A 21,728-nucleotide genomic window follows, 5' to 3' on the forward strand; every position below is an offset into this window, starting at 1 on the left:
GGCAATCTCATGTGAAGTGTCCAAAAAGGATCCAAAATGAGCGAAAGTTCCCCAGGGCTGAATATGAATCTATAAACGTGGATAAACAAGTAAGCATGACCGTCGACCATGGAAAAATAACGTAGAGCGTCTTTTCCAGAAGTAGGCTAGGACTTAATTGGATCAAATTTGACTTTAGTTCAACTCTGTCCTGGAGCCATTCCCTTTTAATAAGACAGATTAGAGGCTTTTAGTTTTACCAGTATGTAAACAAACATGTAATCGATCCCCTTTAACCCTGTTATGACTTAAACCACGTAGGAACTACGTAGTTGATGGAAAACAGTAATTGTGACTGTCACTCAAAAATAAATGTTCCAAAAGGGGGTTTCACAACACATAGAACCATCTGAGCCCCCCCCCCCCCCCCCCCCCCCAAAGAAGCTTTCAGTTATCAGTTCTAATTTTTTTTTTCTTGTGTGAAGAACCTTCTAATAACCTAAAGAACGCTTTCCACTGTAAAAAAAAACTTTTGTGCAATAAAGGTTCTATAGATGGTTCTTCATGGAACCATCAATGCCAATAAAGAACCTTTATTTTTAAGATTGTATCAAAATGGTTTATTTTTAAGAGTATATCAGAGCGTTAAGAGAAACCACATATTTTGAAAAGTTTGCATCTCTAAGCGTTGCCAGGCCTTTTCTTTAAATGACTGTCAAACTGCTTACATCACACCTATTGCAATAATGCACGCATGTTGGTTTCACCATATTAGCGAGAACATCTCATTGACACTGTTTTTGGTGAGAATTGTTGAACTCAAAACCTTCTGAGAACCCTGTTGGTTTCAGCAAATTTAAAGCAACACATGACTGGGCTGTTTTGTGAATCATTCAACAACAACACAAATATATACAAAATGTAATATTAATAATGATAAACCACTTTAAATGCCCTTACAAGTCAGTTTTTTATGTTTCACTATATTTGTGAGGACACAGGTTTAGACTTACAAGTAATCTACTTATTATACTTTTGCAATGTGATGTTCTGTTTCCTCTGTATGGGTGTGTGCACATACTACTCTTTCAACACATCACAACAAAACACAATACAGAAACACAAAACACATTTTTCATACATCTTAGGGTTTAATAGGTTAAACAAAACATTCACATCCTTTAGATGACAGTACATTTGGCACATAGTAAAATGCTTACAATGAGAACGCTACTGTATCCAGAAAAGAAATACCTCTGTGCACATGAAGCTTCACCATACAGAAACTAAAGTCCAATACCAGATGTATGTAATACAGAACTATCATACATATGAAACATTTATGTATTTTAATACTGTATATGCGCAAATATTCAATATTCAGCCAGAGAAATCTTTGCACTTATTTTAAGAGGTAATTCTTAGTTTATTTATTGTTTTGACTTTGAAGACAGACCATGGATGCATCCTATACACCAAGTTAATTCCTTTACACTTTAAAAGGAAACGACGGGAGAAAATAAAAGCCGAACGAGACATTTGGCATGATACAGTGAGGGCGACAGACAGGAAGGTGCCTGCGAGAGAAAAGGCTTCAAAGACAATCGGCAACATTGACCTAGCTACCATAATCAACCCACAGACGTGGTTAAAAAAAGCAATGGAACATTTCGAAAAACAAAAAGAAACTTCAGACGGAAATAAACATTTAAAGTCAGCAACCACTTTTAAAAGAACAATAACACACGTCTTCAGATCGCCATTGAATTGCTAAAGCAAAAGTCATCACATTCCAGAAGGTTTTAATTAGTACGCCTGAAATGTACCCTTTTCGTTTAGTTCACCTCTTCTTTAGAGCTTTTCACATTGCACAAGTAAATGATTCAAATACAGGGGGTTCACACAATTTTAAAACGAGACTGAATAGTTTGAAAGATCTACGGAGGTGTGTAACAAGGCTTAAATGCCTGAAATAAAGTAACGCAAAAAGACGATTGATTGGTTGACACAAAAAGGAAGCGTAGCTACATGTAAATTGAATAAATTAAGAGCGCACACATTTTCCACTACATTCCACAGCTTATGTAATTCAGAAAACTATGTACACGAGAATGGCAGAGAGTAGCATGAGAGAGAGAGAGAGAGAGAGAGAGAGAGAGAGAGAGAGAGAGAGAGCAAGAAAGCCTTTGGTGAAGCTCTAACCTATGGAACACGAGAAAATCAGCACACACGAGAAAAAACAACAGAAAAATTCAAAAAGAATTGGGGGGAAATGTGTTCAGGGTATTGCACATAGATATCAAAAACATGTTTGTCTTTCCATAAACTGATGCTACTCAATAACGACACGATTTGCAAGACCATGCAAACAATTGCCTATTCTAAGAAGCTTTCACAGGCTTTTGGAGCGAATACTATGTACATGTTACGTTCTGTACAAAACGTCTGTCTTCCCACAACTATACCATCTTATGCATAGCGGTGGGACACGGCGCGCACACACACACACGCGTACACACACACCAGTCTTTACAAATGAAAAGCAATTGCAAAACAACATGAAAACACCTGTAGAGCTTCAGGAGGGCAAAGGCCTCTCACTCTCATTCATGCAAACACATGCACACGGACACATACATGTCATGCACACACCTACTCAGGCCGACACTTCGTAACACAACCCATATACAGCAGGTTATCATTCCCAATGAACCTTGAAAACACTGTGATGGAATATATATATACTACAAATGTCTTTGTATATTTTATAAAATTGCTCCCAAAATGTCACCTGAATACACAAAAAGGCATTTGACTGCACAGAATGTCTCATTGTCACGTTTGCAGGATAAATTCTTCCTCAAGGGCACAACCTTTCCATCAGGGGATTACCAAAATCCAACCAGTGTCCGAAATGGTAGTACAATCATTGGTATGGTCAATTTTGGTTTAAGGTAGTGCGTTCCAACCCTTCCTTCTTGGGCTCTGGAGAACATTCGTTTTCTGATTGGTTGTCAAACTCGTTGAGGCCTGGGATGTGATCCATATGCAGTACTTTTTTTTTCTTTTTTGGAGATATAGAGAAAAATAAAAGAGCAAAAACAGCAGTAAAGGGGAAGTGAACCACAGGGACTGGCCGTTCTGCTCTGGTCTGGTAAGCCCCATCTTCAGCGCATCTGTGGATTGTGTGTTCATGTATTGCGATGCGATGTGGGTTTTTGAGTGTTTGTGGGTGTGTTTAACTTCTATTTAAGCGGACAGATGCCAGGTTGGGCTTTAAGACAAAGCTTCCTCTCCGAAGTAGGAGAAGCCCTTGAATTCATCCTGGTTGATTTGTTTGATGATTGCATCGTCAACTGGCGTGAGCACCGGGTCCTCGCGAGTGAAGTCCTGGTCGAAGTTATTCACATCGCGCTTGGTTTTCTATAGCAAAAGAGAGATAGATACATGGTTATATGAAGGTTTTCTGAGGTTCAACTTTAAAGGCATTGCTCACTCAATTTTTTTTATTTACATTTACTCATCCTCATGTCGTTCAAAACCCATAAAACTTACTTTCATCTTTGAAACACAAATAATACTTTTCTGTCCCTCCATTGAAAGGAAGCACATTCCACTAAAACTTTGATGCTTCAAAAAGATCATAAAAATAATCCCTATTAATTGAGGGGATTTCTGAAGAAACACTATGGGCCCTATCTTGCAGCGCAATTGACTTTGAACACATGTATCAATACATGCGTGTATCATACCTATTTTGCAATGACGCATGTATCATACCTATTTTGCACCCGCGCACAGCGGACTTTTCACTCCACAGACGCACGTCGGTAAATTAGGGAATGAATTTGCGGTCGCGGATCAGCGCAAAGAGGAGGCGTGTTCCGGCGCAAAACTGCCCTGGTGCTATTTTCCAGTTTTAGAAAGCAATTGCGCCACTGACCAGGAAAAAAACAGTCTAAAGACAGTGGCGCGTTGCGCGTTAGTGATATGGTATTTTAAGGGCGCGTGCTTGGCCATAATGTAGCGCGTTAACGCGCATCCACTTTGATTCTCTAATATAAACAGACGCATCAGTTTTCATTTTTGTAAATCATACATTATTACAAGGAAAAATATTAACACACGAGGGAAATCATTGTTGTGTCCGTGAAGATGTGAAAAAGAAAATCTAGATTAGGCTACACATTTACCCAAATTATACGCCTGTTTAACCGAAGCTAGTTTGGGTGGGTTTCTCCCATAATCCCCAATGTCACTTCTCTGTGTTTTACGGCCCTGACGAGAACGTCGGTCTCCTCGGCTGTGAACTGCTCCTGGCGTGCGCCTGGCAAATCCGCCATTATAATAGCGATCCGCCATGGAACAAGCGCGTCTGCTCTTAAAGGGAATGTGAGAGGACGCTCTGATTGGTTTATTTCACGTTACGCCCAAACCACACCTATGAATAATGAAGCTACTTCAGACCAACCCCTTTTAGATTTGCGCCAGGCGCAAGAGTCGTTTATCCCGCCAGGAAAATAGCAACAGCGCCGGGATCCACCCACAAAGTTACTTGCGCTTTGCGCTTTGACACTTGCGTTTCAGATCGTTAAAATAGGGCCCAACAACTTTATATAAGGAGCAGTTTTAATTTAGGCTTTTATCCACATGCAACATTGGTCTATGTACATACATTGAGGAGATCAAATACTGTTAACGAAAGTTCAACCGTATTTGACATAAGTATATGATGACAGAATTAAACATTTTGGGTGAACTAACCCTTTATATTATGGTAATAAAAAAAACAAGTGTTTACTGGTTCTACGTCAGAACGCCGGCTCATTATTGGCCAGCTCCTGCTTCAGCATCTCACACATGCGTCGTGATGCTCACGTGAACAGCATCGGCCAATAATGAGCCAGCGTTCTGACGTAGAACCCAGAAGTGCTGCACGTTGAAGAATGACGTAGAAGAGAAGAAATTGTTGAAAAAAGTTATTTTTGTTCGTTTTTTACGCACAAAAAGTATTCTCGTCGCTTCATAACATTAAGGTTGAACCACTGTAGTCAAATGGACTATTTTCACAATGTCTTATAGCTTTATGGGCCTTAAAAGTTGCAATAAGGTTGCTGCCTATAACTGGTTCAGAAATGTTATTTCATAAAAAATATCTTTATTTGTGTTCCGAAGGTCTTACAGTTTTGGAATGACATGAGGGTTAGTAATTAATGACAGAAATAAAATTTTTGAGTAAACTAACTCTTTAAGAATCATATTTTACCCAGGTGCTGTTCTAAGAAATTGTCTAGACTTTCAGTTAAAAGCCACAGGTGCGTATGTAAACGTAGAGAGTTGCTGGTAAGCCGTCATGGTGACAGAACACCAGCTCAAAGTTACTCAGAGGGCAAGAGAGCAAGTAGCGGTCGCGTTTTCTCTCAACCTTTCTGTGACCTTTCGATCTAAAGCACCCACTTGTGTACATATACACAAACGCGCATACACACAACACAATCAGCCCTTCCCCCCGCCATGGGAAAGCAGAAGTCGAGAAGTGCCGTTGTGGCATCCGACTTTCAGTCTAGACCACAGACAGTAAAGACAGAGGAACATGAGAGATAAAAGTCAATGTGCACATGCTGTATCGGAGCATTTAGCAGAAAAAAAAGTCGTCTTGTGACGCCGTGGCAAAAGAAGCATTTTGTGATTTATATTTACGTTTTACATAAATTGAGTAGCCACATATGCTTTTATCCAAAGTGACATACATTACATTCAAGCTATATAAAAAACATTTATATCAGTCCTTGCTTTCCCTGTGAATCGAACCTATAACCTTGCTATTCATTTTAATATTAATTTAAATTTAATTTAATTTAATTAATTTAATTTTAATAATATTAATATGAATTGTTCATTTCTATAGAGCAAGTGTCATGCTCTATAGAAATGGGTGAGTTTACAGAATTGAGTTCAATGTAAGAGAAAGCATGTATGCTTACAATGCGAGGTTTAAAGGGGGGTTTGACCCTCCTCTGCTCCAGCAGGACCCAGTCGATCTCTCGGAAGAAGGGATGGACTTTGATGGCTTCCTCCAGCCCCTGGGTCACCACACAGCCCAGACGCTTCCCCGGGTTCTTTGTCATGAACTGAGGAAAGGGAATATCATTTTACATAATTCATAAAGAAGCGGTAAATATGAACAGTGTGTGTAAGGAGCTGTAAACGATTTTTGTGAAACAAGGCAGACATCACTGAAAAAAGTCCTGAAGAAATAAAAATTGTCTTTCTAACAGCAAAAATAAAAATAAAAATGGAAACAACCTTTTTAGCAAAATACAAAAAAAGTAACGCTTTATAATAAGGTTAATCAGCTAATAACATTTCAGAATTTCATATCATATTTGACCAAAGAACAATTTTTTCAAAATATTTATTAATTTAAAAAAAAATTATGCATACTAATATATTTGTATATATTTATAATATATATACTGTATTAAAATAAAAATGAACACATAAAAATAATTATATAATAAAATTATACATACATATATATATATATATATATATATATATATGCATATATTTATATATATATATATATATATATATATATATGTGTGTGTGTGTGTGTGTGTGTGTGTGTGTGTGTGTGTGTGTTTTGTTTTTTTACTGTTTGTTTGCTTGTTTTTTTGTTTTGTTTTTATCTGTCCTGTCTTGCGTGGTTTTTGGACATGAGTCTGGCAAATAAACTAAACTAAATATATATGTATATATATATATATATATATATATATATATATATATATATATATATATATATATATATATATATATATATATAATTTACAATTATGTATAGTATTTTATTGTTATGAATTAAGTTATATAATAATGTGTACAATAAAATGTAAAATGAAAATGAACTGTGAGCAAGAGTATATATATATGTTTATTGTTAGTTCATGATACCTACGTATCAACCTTATTATAAAGTGTTACTCAAAAACCTAGCCAATCAGAAACACTCAGCCTGTCAATCATTAAGCATGTTTGCTGACATCGGGTTGGAGGACATGTCTTTGGAGGGCGGGGTTTTGCTGAGAGGCCATGCGGTTTGGCTTTGAATGGTCTAATTCAGTCTGGTGGAAATTAGCAAAGCGGCTAAAACAGCTTACAACACCTTTCAGGTTATGTTGCTAAAGCCTTTTCTGGCAATTCATGAATTTTTGGTGCACAAACATTAGACACAAGGAAAGAAATCACATAATATCCTGTCAAAGTTTTTCAAATATGCCACAAAATGAGTGTATTTGTAAGTCAGAGGGAAATGTACCAGAACAGAGGGATGGATGAGGAACAAAAGGGAGGAAAATGAACAGAGGAAGGTTGGAGAGGTCAGAGGGAAATTGCAGCCAGGTGCATGACCATATAGTGGAGCTCAATGCACTGCAGGAAGAGAAAAGATTCTGAACAGACGTTGAATAAGAAATGATAAATGGGCCAACCACAAACCACAAACACAAACGAATGAGAAGATTTGAAGAAATGAGCCGCTTACAGATTTCAGAATGCTGACGGCTTCTTTACTGAGCCACACGGGGTAAAGCACGTCATCGTGGAGGATGGACTCAAAAAGGTCGTCCTCGTTGTCAGCTTCAAACGGAGGCTGGCCGGCCATCATTTCGTACATGAGGACACCCAGAGCCCACCAATCCACCGATGGGCCGTACTCCAACTCCTGCAGGATCTGAACGAGAAGAATGCAAGAATGAGGTTGAAAATAATCAAACACCTCAGCTGCTGGTTTTGTCTATTATGATTTACTAGTTGTACCTCAGGTGCGATGTAGTCAGGGGTCCCGCAGAAGGTGGTGGTCGTGACCCCATTCAGAATGCCCTCTTTGCACATGCCAAAGTCAGCCAGTTTACAGTGGCCTTCAGCGTCCAAAAGAATGTTATCCAGCTTCAAATCTCTGGAGTGATGGAGCGGAAAAAAATAAACAATTAGACCATATTTAAAAATTTTTGTATGCTTTGTTTAAACTCTTTTATAAATTGCCAGGCTGTTTAAAATGGTGGTGTGAAGGGGTCGACACGCCTGTTAGACAGTAAGCTGATAACTGATCTATGGGACCTTGAGGGTCTGACCTTTCTGTAGACCTTTACAACAATAACATATGGCACTGGGCCGCATTTATAGCTCTGCTCCATTCCTGAGATGGCTGCATACAAGTCTAGGTGTTGGGAGTGTTCAGGGCAGAACATTTGTGTAGGTAAATATGACAGCAGCCTCAGGTGAACTGTTAGAAGCTGTCCCTTCACAACATGCACATCAACATTCTGAGCCCTCATACACACACACACACACACACACAAGCACACGCACACACACGGTTTTATACCACAATAATTGATTAATATGGTGCAGGGCCTCTTCTTGAGGCCAATACAGCATCAATTAATCTTGGGAATGACAGATAGAAGTTCTGCACAGTGGCCAGAGGGATTTTGACCCATTCCTCTTCCAGTACAGGGGTCAGGTCACTAGTGATGCAGGTGGAGGAAAATGTTTTCTGACTGGTTCCTCCAAAATACCCCAAGGTGACTCAAAAATATTTAGATCTGGTGACTGTGCAGGCCATGGGAGATGTTCAACTTCACTTTCATGTTCATCAAACCACTCTGTCACAAGTCTTGCTGTGTGTATTGGTGCATTATCATGCTGATACAAGGCACCCCGTGTTTGAACCATTGGGTACACTTGGTCCTCCATTATGGTTTAGTAGTCCTTGGCAGTGATGTACCAACAAGCACAATAGGGAATGCCATGATGTTGCAGCCCAAACCATCACTGACCCACCCCCTGTGATTCACTCTGGGCATGCAACAGCCAGGGTGGTAAGCTTCTTTTGGGCTTCTTCACACTGTAATTCTCTCGGATGTGGGAAACACAGAGAAGGAGAACAATACATGTTTCACATTTTCCTTAGCCCAAGATTTCCTCACCTGGCACCATTGAAATCGACATCTGGCATTGGCACGAGCGACTAAAGGTTTCTCTATAGCAGCCTGACCATGAATAATGACCCTGTGGAGCTCCCGACTAATAGTCGAGGTGTGCGTTTAATTCTGCAGTGATTTCACATAAATGCATAAATACAGCATGCAAAAAAAAAGGGGGGGAGTCTGTAAAAGGGAGATTTTTCACCACAACATATTTTCATTCTGATATATTGAGGTCCAAGTTCAAGGGACCCCCATTTGACCCCCTTTTTCCCCACTGCTACAATTTAGCCAATCTGGGAGCATTATTGATTCCACTTCCTAACTATTATATTAGCCAATTTAATCATATATCTCCCCAATTCACATTACATAATGCAAAAAGATCTCATTTCTGTAATGCAGAATATAATTTAACTAATTTATTGCAAAACAGAAAAATGCTGTTACAATAATGAGAATCTAACAACCATCACCACTGAAAATAATGGAAATTATTATGATTATTTAAAATTTGAATGGAAATGAATCCCCATACTTTCATTTACTTTAACCATCCATGAACATGGACAATACTGTTCAAAACTATGGGGTCTGTAAAACTGTTTAATGATTTTGACTCTTATGCCCCTTACAAAAGCTGCATTTACTTGACCAAAAATTAAGTAAAAACTGATTCTGTGAAATACTATAAGTTAAAATAACAATTCATTTCAAAATATAAATGATTCCTGTAATGACCAAACAGAAATTTGAGCAGTGATTACTCATGTCACAAGAAATAATTCTAATTTACTGATTTCTGTACGTGACAAGCCAGATGACATGACAGCTCTCCCAAGTGTTACAGTAAACTCTAGCGTTGTGTTAAGCACCTCAGGATGAGCATGCACACAATGATGATATCTGAATCGCAGTGATTGCAGAGACTTGCCCCAGTGCAGATAGTTTGTTTTGCACAGGGGGAAGTTTGTGCTCCGTGCTGCAGAGTGGAAAAAAACTACACAGAGAGAGGGTGGAGATTTTGTAATGCCATTTTAAAGGTTAAAGGATGAGACCCTAGCACATGTCAGCCAGTGCACGGTCAGTGGAATCTGGCTGAGTGCATTCAGTGTCAAAGGACGTTTCAAACATGTAGAAACATTAAATACACTTTGTCATGACAGTTTGACGTCATTTGAGACATGCCGTCCACGTCAGTCAAAGGAATAAGAGCATTGACTGCATAGTATCAGATAATACAGGTTTGCTGATGATCAAAGTATGTGAAGTGATTTGCATATCTCACAACAAACGTGTCCAGTATGCAGGACACCAGAGTATTCCTCTTCATGTACACACCGTGTGCGTATGTGTGTTACAGTACATACACCTGAACAAACTAGCTGGAACCTGAAATCATGCTGGAATGTTCAGAGGGACTAATCTGATTGTCATGCCTGATAAATCCTGTTTTCTCAGTGTGTCAGAGTAAAATGAAGACAAGAACTAACAATACAGAAAAAGACAGTCGAGCCTGGTGACTGCATGCTCAAGTCAATCCCACGAATGAAACGACTACTTTGTGGTCCACAAAGACACTGATGCGCCGGCAGGGACGTAAAGAAAATATTTGTACTCCTTCCTTACAATTCCACTTAGCCCTTAAAAATACATATATTTTCAGCTTAGCATGACTAAATATAATAAATAGATTTCTATGTAAAATGTGTCGGCTATGGCCATTCATCTTTCGAACAGATTGCAACAGTTATCACAACATTTACAGTACCTAAAACAATGATTTTTTATTCTAACCATCATTGAAGACAAACTGAATTGACATGGCTGGTGTTCAGTCTATATCCAACCTATATACTACCTGCACACCACACCTAAAGTCAAACAACTATACAATCAGATGCTACTGAATATAAAGTTTAACAAAGTCAGATAACAGACTCCAGGATAGACCCTTCAGTTTACCATCTGGTGTGTCCTAAACCCAGAGCCTTGCAAAGTCTAATAGACTGCTTCTTGTGGAAGCATTTACATTCATACATTTTATTGTGGAAGTTTCCGCCAAGGAATAAAGGATAAAAAAAGAGGATAAATAAAGGATACATTTTATTTCCCCCTCACAATTACAAGTTTATATCTCACAAGTTCTCGCAATTGCAAGAAAAAAAAGTCAGAATTGTGAGATATAAACTCGCAATTCTGACTTTTTATTCTTGCAATTGCGAGTTATAAAGTCAGAATTGCTATATACAGTATATAAAAAGAGAAAACCCTCACAAAGCTGGCTTGACACTTAAGTACAATTCCGACACGATAACTTAAATATATTTCTCTGTACTTTTTACACCCAAAAATTCTAGCATCTGGGTAGATTGCACTGATAAAGACGTATCTCTTCAGACGTATCAGAGCGTGGTTCATGATCTCTGTGATCTGTGCCTTCCTCAGATTGCAGTTAATGAGCCATAGAGGAGTCTTATATCAGTGTACTATTCACCTGAGGATAGTCCACTCTAGCTCGTGTACGAATGTGTAGAGCCATTGTTATCAAAGCCTTGCCAATGCATCTGTCCCTTCTTCACAGGCAGCATGGCTTCGAGACTGAGGGGATGTGCACGGCCAATAAGCTCCTGCCATGCTCTATCTAACAGATATCTTTAATGAGGGAGGTGGAGCAGGAAGGGTTCGCGGAGGGAAATGTGGGTGCCAGAGCACACAATGACCTCTCGATGACACTGTGTGTTTATATGTGTATGTGGTTATATTGAGGAATACAGAAGCCAGGGTGTAGATCAACACACATCAGTTGTGCATCCATTTAAACACTTCGAAGATAAGGATTCACATACTCCCACAAAACACGTCTATCATACTGAAATATGAGCTATTGTATTTACTAGTCAAGTAAAGAGTATAAAGACATGCATTCGTAAGGAAGCTCAAGTTCATTAAAATGTGCTCAGACATTTTTTTCTCATTGCAAATGTTTAAATCATGTTAAATTAAGAAATGTGCAAAACATGATATGAATAATATATTTAAGACTATATTTCAAAATATAACTGTTTTTACTGTATTTTATACCGTATCAAATAAATTGAGTTCATAAGTGTGTTTTATGTGTCAACAGTTCAATGAAGCTTTACAGGACAAAGATAGCACACGAGAGCCAAACAGGCCTGGTCTTTGATGGTTGATTGGCAAAAAAATGTCAACATTTCGTTGCTGGCATCATTCAAGCAGAAATCGTTTTGTGAGGCACTGTTCCGACATGAGGGCGGACAGCCCAGGTTTATGTAACTGTTCTATTTTTGACAGCAAACATTGAACTTGGAATGATTTTAGAGATAGGCACTTGACATGACAATAGCCAATAGTAATTAGCGGATTCTCTCTTACACATACATAAATCAGTGGGGTCCAAAAGTCTGACACTTTTTGAAAAAAAAAAAAAAACATAATATAAAATACAAAGAAATAACCTAAAACACACACGAAATGCAAATATTATAAAAAAAATATATAAGGAGTAGATAAAATATTTTCCTTTATTATTTTATACAACTAAGAAATATATATTTCTTAATTTTAAATAAGTGCCTTGTGGAAGTATTAATTTGGCCCAAACAGAGCCTGGGCTTGAACCTGATCGAACATCTCTGGAGAAACCTGAAAATGGCTGTCCACCAATGGTTCCCATCACCTGACAAAGTTTGCTGCATCATACCCAAAAAGATTTGCGGCTGTAAAGTTGCTTTAAAGTACTAAGGGTACAAATACTTAATGCGTACTTACAATGTACTCATTTCAGTTTTTCATTTTAAATACATTTGCAATGTTGTCACAAATCCGTTTTTTGCTTTGTCATTATGGTGTATGGTTTAAAGTAGTTTAACATAAGGCAGCAACATAAAATGTGAAAAAATTAAGGGGTATGAATTATTTTGCAAGGCACTGATATATATTATTAAATAATGAAATTCTATTTTAATATATTTCTAGTTCACTAATTTAACAAGTGGACTTTTGGACCCCTTTTGGATTTGACTTGCACACTTCCGCTGAGCTCCAGTAGAAAATTGCACACACGTACACACGCCATAATGCATGGACTCCCGCACATACACACATGTGCATGTACACATATAATTAGGCCCTATTGAAATGCCTTCCTGTGTTCCCTTTGTTCGTGGAGTGATTTTTCCATAGAGTCCCTCATCACTTCAACATGAGGCTCTGCAACTGATCAACCTTCAGTCATAAAAGAAATCTCCGATAAACATTCATGAACAGAGAGAGAAAGTAAAGTGAGTTGAAGCTGAGAAACTGAATGGTTTTACGGGCTTAATGAGACCGCAAGTCTGTACGGAGGACAAGCTTTGACCTGCACAACAGATATAGTCAACCACTTCTTGGCTTTGGCTTTCTCACTCACACTGTTTTTCTCCCGTGTCTAAAAGGAGAGAATTAGGTTTTAAGAAATCGAATTTGCTCAAACAGCCGGCAAAAGTTGTGTTTTGTAGTTGCTATTGGTCTGTCCATCTGAAATCATTCTAATATGCTGATTTAATTCTCAAGAAACATTTCAACTATAATATCAATGTTGAAAACAGTTGTGCTGCTTAATGTTTTTGTGGAAACGGTGATACTTTTTTTCTTTCAGGATTCTTTGATGAATAGAAATTTCAAAAGAAAAGCATTTACTTTTACTGTACTTTAAATCTTTTGTAACAATATACGTAAATGTCTTTACGTATAAAACAATCTACTGTTTTGCTTTTAAACGGTAGCCATGCAATAAGCATAAGTCATAAGAAAAATGGGATGGAAAGTCATTTAACAACATCCTCTTGACACATTGTATCTTATACACATATCACACATCAACCTGATATCCTAGAAGTGTACACTCAGTGTTTATACAAATTAGAAGTGTACAGTATACATTTTTGATTTTCTCCCCAATTTTACTCCTCAAAAAAAAAAAAAAAAAAAAAGACAAGCTGGAGAGAATTATGTGTTGCTGGGGGATAAAGAAACCTCGAATTCATCAGAAAGGTGCTCTAATCCTCTAAATCATCCCACCTCCACTTACATTCCTCAGCGCTTCCCCGAGGCCAGATCTATCATGTAAAACCATCTACACATTTACAGTGACACTTACAGAACCTAATAAATTGCAAACCACTAATATGGAAACATTCAATCATCATTATGTTTAAATCAGGTACTGAACTATTAATATAATAGTTGGAGGAACTTACTGAGGAATTCCTGCTGCAACCATTAGTCGGATCTATTTTTGGATAACTAATATTAACAAAACCTGCAGAAGGAGATGAACATTGACAGCTCACTTACATTTATGAACTTAAAACACTTGACTAGACTAGAATAATCAATACAAGCATCAGCGCACTGATATGGTAAGCACTTTTGACAGGATGACAGTTAAGAAGGGGAGATAGGAGCTTTAGTATTGCAATAATGACAACTGTCTCAAAGGGGGTCGTGTGTAGTTTGACCTCTTGTATCTGGCTGCAGTCAGCAGTATAGGATTATCACAGTACTACAGTGTCTACCCAGGATGAGGATAAGAAATATTGCTTTTTGTGCTTTTCTCGTGTCATGTGATCCACCGCAGCCTATCTATTCAGCTTCCAGTGTATATTTTTGCTTAGAAGTCTGATTGCGTGATAAACAGACAGAAAGACGCCGAGATTTTGCATATACATGCATACAAGTTTGTACCTGGGAAAGAATTAATGTGTTTGGCTACATTCACAACTTAACACAGTCAATGTTTGGGATTGACAACAGATTTTGTCAACAGGTGTGACTCTCAAATTGTCCTGTGCATTTGAGAGCAGACAGAAGCGTATTGAATAATGTATTTGGTTCACTTTGTGAACTGTATCTTGCCATATTTATCTCTCTAAACAAGACTAAGAACTGTATTTTGCCATATTTATCACTCCAAACAAGACTGAAAACTGTATCTTGCCATATTTATCAGTCCAAACAAGACTGACAAATGTATTTGCCATTTTTATCTCTCTAAAGACTAACAGCTGTATTTTGCCATATTTATCACTCCAAACAAGACTGACAAATGTATTTGCCATTTTTATCACTCCAAACAAGACTAAGAACTGTATTTTGCCATATTTATCACTCCAAACAAGACTGAAAACTGTATTTTGCCATATTTATCACTCTTAACAAGACTGACAACTATATTTGCCATATTTATCAGTCCAAACAAGACTGACAAATGTGTTTTGCCATATGTATCTCTCTAAAGAAGACTAACAACTGTATTTATTTATCACTCTAAACAAGACTGAAAACTGTATGTTGCCATATTTATCCCTTTAAACAAGACTTATAACTGTATTTTGTTGCTTTATGAACATAGTGTTTGTGTGTGTGTGTGTGTGTGTGTGTGTGTGTGTGTGTGTGTGTGTTGTGAATGTTAGAATGGGTGAGTGTGTATGCATAAAGAAATGCTAAGAAAATGAGGGGGCTTCTCTTGTAGATTTGTGCAGACCCTGACAAAAGGGTCATGGATTAGTCCTTTGAGACTTTTCACAGTTGTTTCACCTTATCAGCCTCTTTTTAAAAAATCTGAACTGTATCAAGAGCTCAGAGATGAGGTCAGCCCACAGTATACACTGTATCTTCCGCTGTCCCTGGGGAGCATGAAACCTGCTCTGGCCTGAATGGTGACTTTATTTCATTGAGGGAGGTTAGCTGATACTAAATGCTACAGAGACAATGGCGTGATCTTTTTCTAACTCTCCAGTGTCAAATGGGATTAGCATCTACCTCAGAGTTGGAACAAAAACAAGCATTTAAAAGTCTTTGAGTGCCAGTTAGCATGATGCCCGGGTAGGATTGGCATCATTTGTGGGAGCTGAAGTCACACTGCAGTCTCATGGTATGACTAGTGTGTGTCTTTAAAGTGTGCCAAAAAATGTAACATGAAATAATATAGTCAATTTCGTCAATATTGTGTACAGTGAGACCAGGAATATAAATGGCCATTAAGAACATACAAAGGGTCAATTGTGATTTCATGTTGACTTTTAAGGTGAAGTGTGCACTTTTGTTTTGTCAAAATGGGTGTTCATAGTACCCTAGCTTAATATGCCGAGACAGCTATATGTAAGCAACAACAATGCATTATTGCTGTAATTATTATTATTAAATATGGATGTTTATTACGCATTTATTTATTTTTTTGTCACACTTTAGTTTAGGGTCCAATTCTCACTATTAACTCACTATTAACAAACTAACTATTAACTACAACTTATGCCTCAATAAACTCATAATTACCGCTTATTAGTTAGTAAGGTAGTTGTTAAGTTTAGGTATTGGGTAAGATTAAGGGATGTAGAACATGGTCGTGCAAAATAAGGCATTAATATGTGCTTTATAAGAACTAATAAACAGCTAAAAATCCAAGTAATATGCATGCAAATAAAAAAATAGTTAACAGTGAGAATTGGACCCTAGACTAAAGTGTTACCAATTTTTTTCAATCAAAATGTCTAAACCACATGGTAGTTTTTTGATTGATAAAAGGAAGTCCTGCCCTATATTTTTTCCAATTGAAAATCTCTCTCATAAAACCCATTCATCATTCATAAAAATGACACATCATGACAGTAAAACAGGCTCTGAATAACATTTCCAGTTGACTTCTACTCTGTGTGAGTTTACCTGTAGATGACGCCGTGTTGGTGCAGGAACATAAGTGCTGATGTGACCTCAGCTGCGTAGAAACGCGAACGAGCTTCATCAAACTTTCGTGAGCGCTGGATCTGAAACATCAGGTCTCCTCCGTTTACATACTCCATAACAAAGAACAAGCGATCCTACAGAGATAGAGAGAGAATGAGAAAAGATAGTTCATTTTCATAGAACAGGACTCCACACCCAGTATTAGCGTGATTTAAAATCATCTACAGTTTCACTGTTAATCCTGTTGTAGTTTCACAAACAGCTGTCCAGATAACAGTTAAGCACTGCACACGCCAACAGACAACAAAGCAAATTTGCTTATACGATTACCTGAAACCACAATAAACATAAAATATTTCCAGCACAGGCACTTGGATAATAAAATTAAGCACGCATTCTGACTCACAGTAGGAAACATTTCTTGTAATGTAACTCTAATAAGGAAACATGAAAAGAAAGTTTGGGATTCTTGTGTTCCCTTTCCTATAAATTAAGAAAAACTTTTGTTTTTAAAAATATTATATATAATTACCATATTTTAGCAGTTATTTACCACTTATTCAACATCCCCCAAAAAGTTGTGAAATTTTAAATTATTCAACACCCCTGACCAGAAAGACATTCTGCTGTTGTAAAGTAAATCAACGTCTGTTCACTCATCAGCCATATGTGCAATAATAATAATACATTTATGTTTATATAGCGCCTTTAAAGCAGCTTCTCAAGGCGCTTTACATAATAGAACAGACAAATTAAAATACAACACACACAAGAAAAAATAAAAAATAAAATAAAAGCTAACCTAAAAAAAATGCGTTTTTAAATGAGTTTTAAAATTACTTAGAGTCTCTGATATTTGGAGGGAGTGCATTCTAAAGCCTGGGAGCATAGGATGAGAAAGCCCTGTCCCCTACAGTGCGCAACCGAGTCTGTGGGACTGCCAATAGACCAGCTTGTGAAGAGCGTAAGTGACGCTCAGGTGTGTATAAAGTTAACAGTGCAGACAGATACCGGGGGGGCAGGCCATGCAGTGCCTTATATGTGAGCATAAGGATTTTAAAATCGACTCAGAACCTGACCGGGAGCCAGTGCAGAGACTTTAAAATCTGTGTAATATGCTAATTTCTCCCAATTCCAGTCAAGATCCTAGCAGCAGAATTTTGAACACATTGAAGTTTGTTAAGTGTGGTTTTAGGAACCCCAGCAAGAAGTGCATTGCAATAGTCAATGCGGGAAAAAACAAAGGAATTAATAAGCCTTTCAGTCACCGAGAGGGATAACATAGAGCGGAGTCTAGCAATATTTCTCAGATGAAAAAAGGAGTTCTTAACAATTTACCGCACATGAGAGTCAAAGGTCAAACTAGAATCAAATATCACTCCTAAGTTTTTTAATTTAGTTTGTTCCTCCAAATCAGACCCATCAATGTTTAAAATTAGTGAGCCAGCTTTACGAAGCTGACAAGAGGTGCCAATGAGCAAAACCTCAGTCTTATCACTATTGAGACACAAACATTTTTGGGACATCCATCTTTTTATCTCAGAAATAATAAAATAGGAACAAATGTTCAAAATAGGAACATCCAATTTTTGACCAGGCTTAGAGTGAATATAAATCTGAGTGTCATCTGCATAAAAGTAAAAATTAAGCCCTAGTGATCTTAGGAGCATTCCGAGTGGAAATATGTAAATGCTAAAAAGTAAGGGGCCTAAAATTGAACCTTGAGGAACACCCGTACGGACGGCGCCGATCTCAGACCTGTGAACACTCATGCAGACAAACTGTTTACGATCAGAGAGATAAGATTTAAACCAGGTTAAAACAGTCTCAGAAACACCAAAGACAGTTTCCAGACGGTTGAGTAAAAGATTGTGATTAACAGTATCAAAAGCGGCACTAAGATCAAGAAGGATAAGAATAGAAAGAGAACCAGAATCTGAGGCTATTAACAGATCATTGGTGACCTTGACCAAGGCTGTCTCAGTACTATGACATTTTCTAAAACCAGACTGAAGGGGCTCAAAAAGATTATTTACTGTGAGATGACTGTGTAGCTGCAAAGCCACAACACGTTCTAGAATTTTTGCAAGAAACGGAAGATTTGATATAGGGCGATAATTATTTAAGTTATCCAAATCTGCATCATGCTTCTTAGGAACAGGCGTTACAGCAGCAGTTATCAATGCTGCTGGAACAACTCCAGTACGCAAAGATTCATGCCAAGAACAGCTGGGCACAGTGAGTCAAAACAGCAATGGCTCTGGGCAACTATTTCATATCTAAGTCCTATCTATTTGAATGGGGGAATACTGAAAACTCAAAAACTGCTTGCCGAACACACATTTAAATAACATATTTCAAATCAGCAACAAAATCTGACATGAATAGTGCTATAAATGCCGTTTGCTCAGCTGCAGTGACGCAATGACTTTGTGATTGTCTCTTTTATTTAGAAGGAGGGACTTATTCTGCCATATTGTGCTTTGCAGTTTCTCCCACTCATAAGTAATAGGAGTGCACCGTTTTTGTAGATCTATAGTCTTTGATAACATTTTATGAAAACACTTCAACTAAGGTATCAATAAACTATCATAGAAAGTTTATTAATACACAATTGTGTCATTCTGAGAATGTTAAGTTACTCAGTTAAAAAAAAAATTCTAAACAGCCCCAAAGCATCAAACTTTGTAGCAAATCCTTTACTTTTTATAACCTCCAAATAAATGTTGCCTCTAGTGCATTAAAGCTTCTGTCACCTCTCTAGTGGAATCTTAGCCCAAAAGAATCTTAGCGCAAAAGCTTTTTTAGATCACTGTTAATCTTTGGTTTTCATGTTGCCACTGCTCTCTTAAAATCCCACCAAAGATTTTTAATGAGATTTAAATCTGGAGACTAAGCATGCCATTTAAGAACATTGTAGGACCGAGCCCTGAACCAGGTTTGGGTAGATTTGGATATATACTTGGGATCATTGATCTGCTAGAAAGTCCACTGATCATTAAGCTTCAATCTATGCACAGAAGGCAACATGCGCTCTGCCAAAATGGCCTGAGACTTTAAAGAATCCATTATGTCCTTCATACTGTCAAGATTTCCACTTCCTGCAGAAGGAAACACCCCTACAACGAGACTGGACCAGCTCAATCTTTGACCCTGGTGATGGTGTTCTTGTGGGCATAAGCCCTGATTTGTTTGCACCAATCATATTGCTGATTCATGGGTCCAAAAAGTTTCACACACACCCACTCACACTTAGCTTTGCTAATCAAAGGTCAATGGATTATAAGGAAACAAAACATAAAAACACACACACAACAATTACTGTAAGTCTTTGTTTAAGGTAAAATACATCATATCAAATCATATATCTTATTCTTTGCTCACAAATGATCACTTAGGGCCAGATTTACTAAACAGGGCAAATTAGCGTGAGACCGCGATCCCATAAAAGCGCAGATGGCAGTGGAGAATTAAAGAACACAGATGCCGTAGCTCATTTCCATTTTGACCAAAGCAATCTACCAAGAGCAGCGCAAATTAGCGTAGAGTCGCAAACAAACAGAGCCGATGATAATCAGGTGAGGGTAATAACACATTCAGCAAATTAAAAATAATGTGGCTTGACAAACGATGTTTGTCTTCCTCTGGCACTCCAAAAAAATTAACACAAGTGAGAAAATTCTCCCTTCTATCACACACACACTATTCTCTGCGGTTCCTCCTACTACAGCAAATATCAGTCATGTCAAGCGCAAAAAAATTATATAATATATGCTTTATTTGGGCGTTAAATAATGGCACAAATACCAGTAAATCAATCTCATAAACTACCACAAACTTAAGTAATTCACATTGCATGACTTTAAATACTCTCCCCTGCCATTCATTTTGCATCAGAAAGGGAAACTCCTACAAATGTGCAATAAGATCATTCGCCTTATCATTGATACATTTTCACTGCGTGCCTTTAGTAAATCCCGACAATAGTTTTTTAACGGCAAAAGAGGGTTTGCGCTGACGCAAGCTGTCAGTAAATCTGGCCCTTAATCTCTTATCTGTAACGTGTATGTCCTGTTTCTGTTCAGTTTCTGTTTGTCAATATTCTCTGTCGTTAGTTCACTAGTTTGTTCTATAGTTACTGATTTCGTTCACCTGTTGTTTAATTCGTTTCCACATTATTTTTTAAGCCCCGAGTTCTCCGTAGTTCTTTGTCCTGTACCGTCTTTGAGTTCATTGGTTGTAATAGCGGATTCTCCTTAGTTCTCCTGTAATTTCCTAAATCAAGTTTTTATTTCATCGTGCACTTCTTTACACCAGCTACCGCATGATGGAATCACTATATTTGACTTACAGTATTTAACAATTGCACAGTACAGAAGTGATGCTTGCCAGTGCAAAAGTCAACAACATTGAAGAGATTGAAAAGCTTTTAGTTTCTTATTTGCTCAAGTTAAAAGCTCCGACCTTCAAGTGTCTATTTAGATATAAATAAGGTCTCTCACACTTTGTTGATTAATTTTGTTAGATTTTTTTATACATTAATTGTTGTTTTTAAGTCTTATAAATGTAAAAGCATACATCACAGTATGCCACATGATTTGAGGTATATATAATTCATATCCGTAGCACAGTGACACACACTATTGAATTTGAAGAAAATTGAACGAATCACAGAGTTTTAAATTACTTGCATGAAAGGACCTTGTTATTTTGTGCCAATATTATTGTAGCCATATTTCTTAAGCATTATGCAGGGAGGTTAATGACGATAACCGTATACTAAATCAATCAAAATATAGATATATTAAATTAACGTTAATAGTGAAGTGGTGGTTGGTATTTAATGCAGAATACATAATGAAGTGCCGCCATAAATATCACACTGACATACTCCACATTGCCTGACTGACACAAATTGTTTTAAGCCATGACTTTTGATGAACAAAGTTCTCTTATGTAAGTGTACAAAAGCCCACTTGTGTATTTTCTTCATTCAGAGAGGAGGAATTT

The 21,728-nt window shown here is 37.5% G+C and overlaps 2 protein-coding genes across 2 annotated transcripts in view; one reads left to right on the forward strand and one right to left on the reverse strand.

The window, feature by feature from the left end:
• Nucleotides 1-21,728, forward strand: part of six2b (SIX homeobox 2b) — a 146,035-nt gene that overhangs the window by 59,718 nt on the left and 64,589 nt on the right. The window lies entirely within an intron of this gene.
• The window catches only part of prkcea (protein kinase C, epsilon a), a 68,601-nt gene continuing 48,974 nt past the window's right edge, over nt 2,102-21,728 (reverse strand). Inside the window, exons 11-15 of the mRNA XM_079595165.1 lie at nt 16,698-16,852; nt 7,801-7,939; nt 7,526-7,714; nt 5,964-6,110; nt 2,102-3,402 (exon numbers count right to left, since the gene is read on the reverse strand). Of these exons, the coding sequence (XP_079451291.1) occupies nt 3,256-3,402; nt 5,964-6,110; nt 7,526-7,714; nt 7,801-7,939; nt 16,698-16,852 (777 nt within the window). The 3' untranslated portion in view covers nt 2,102-3,255. The remainder of the gene's footprint in view (nt 3,403-5,963; nt 6,111-7,525; nt 7,715-7,800; nt 7,940-16,697; nt 16,853-21,728) is intronic.

This window comes from Phoxinus phoxinus (genome assembly GCF_949152265.1).
Source record: "Phoxinus phoxinus genome assembly, chromosome: 21".
Lineage (NCBI taxonomy): Eukaryota > Metazoa > Chordata > Actinopteri > Cypriniformes > Leuciscidae > Phoxinus > Phoxinus phoxinus.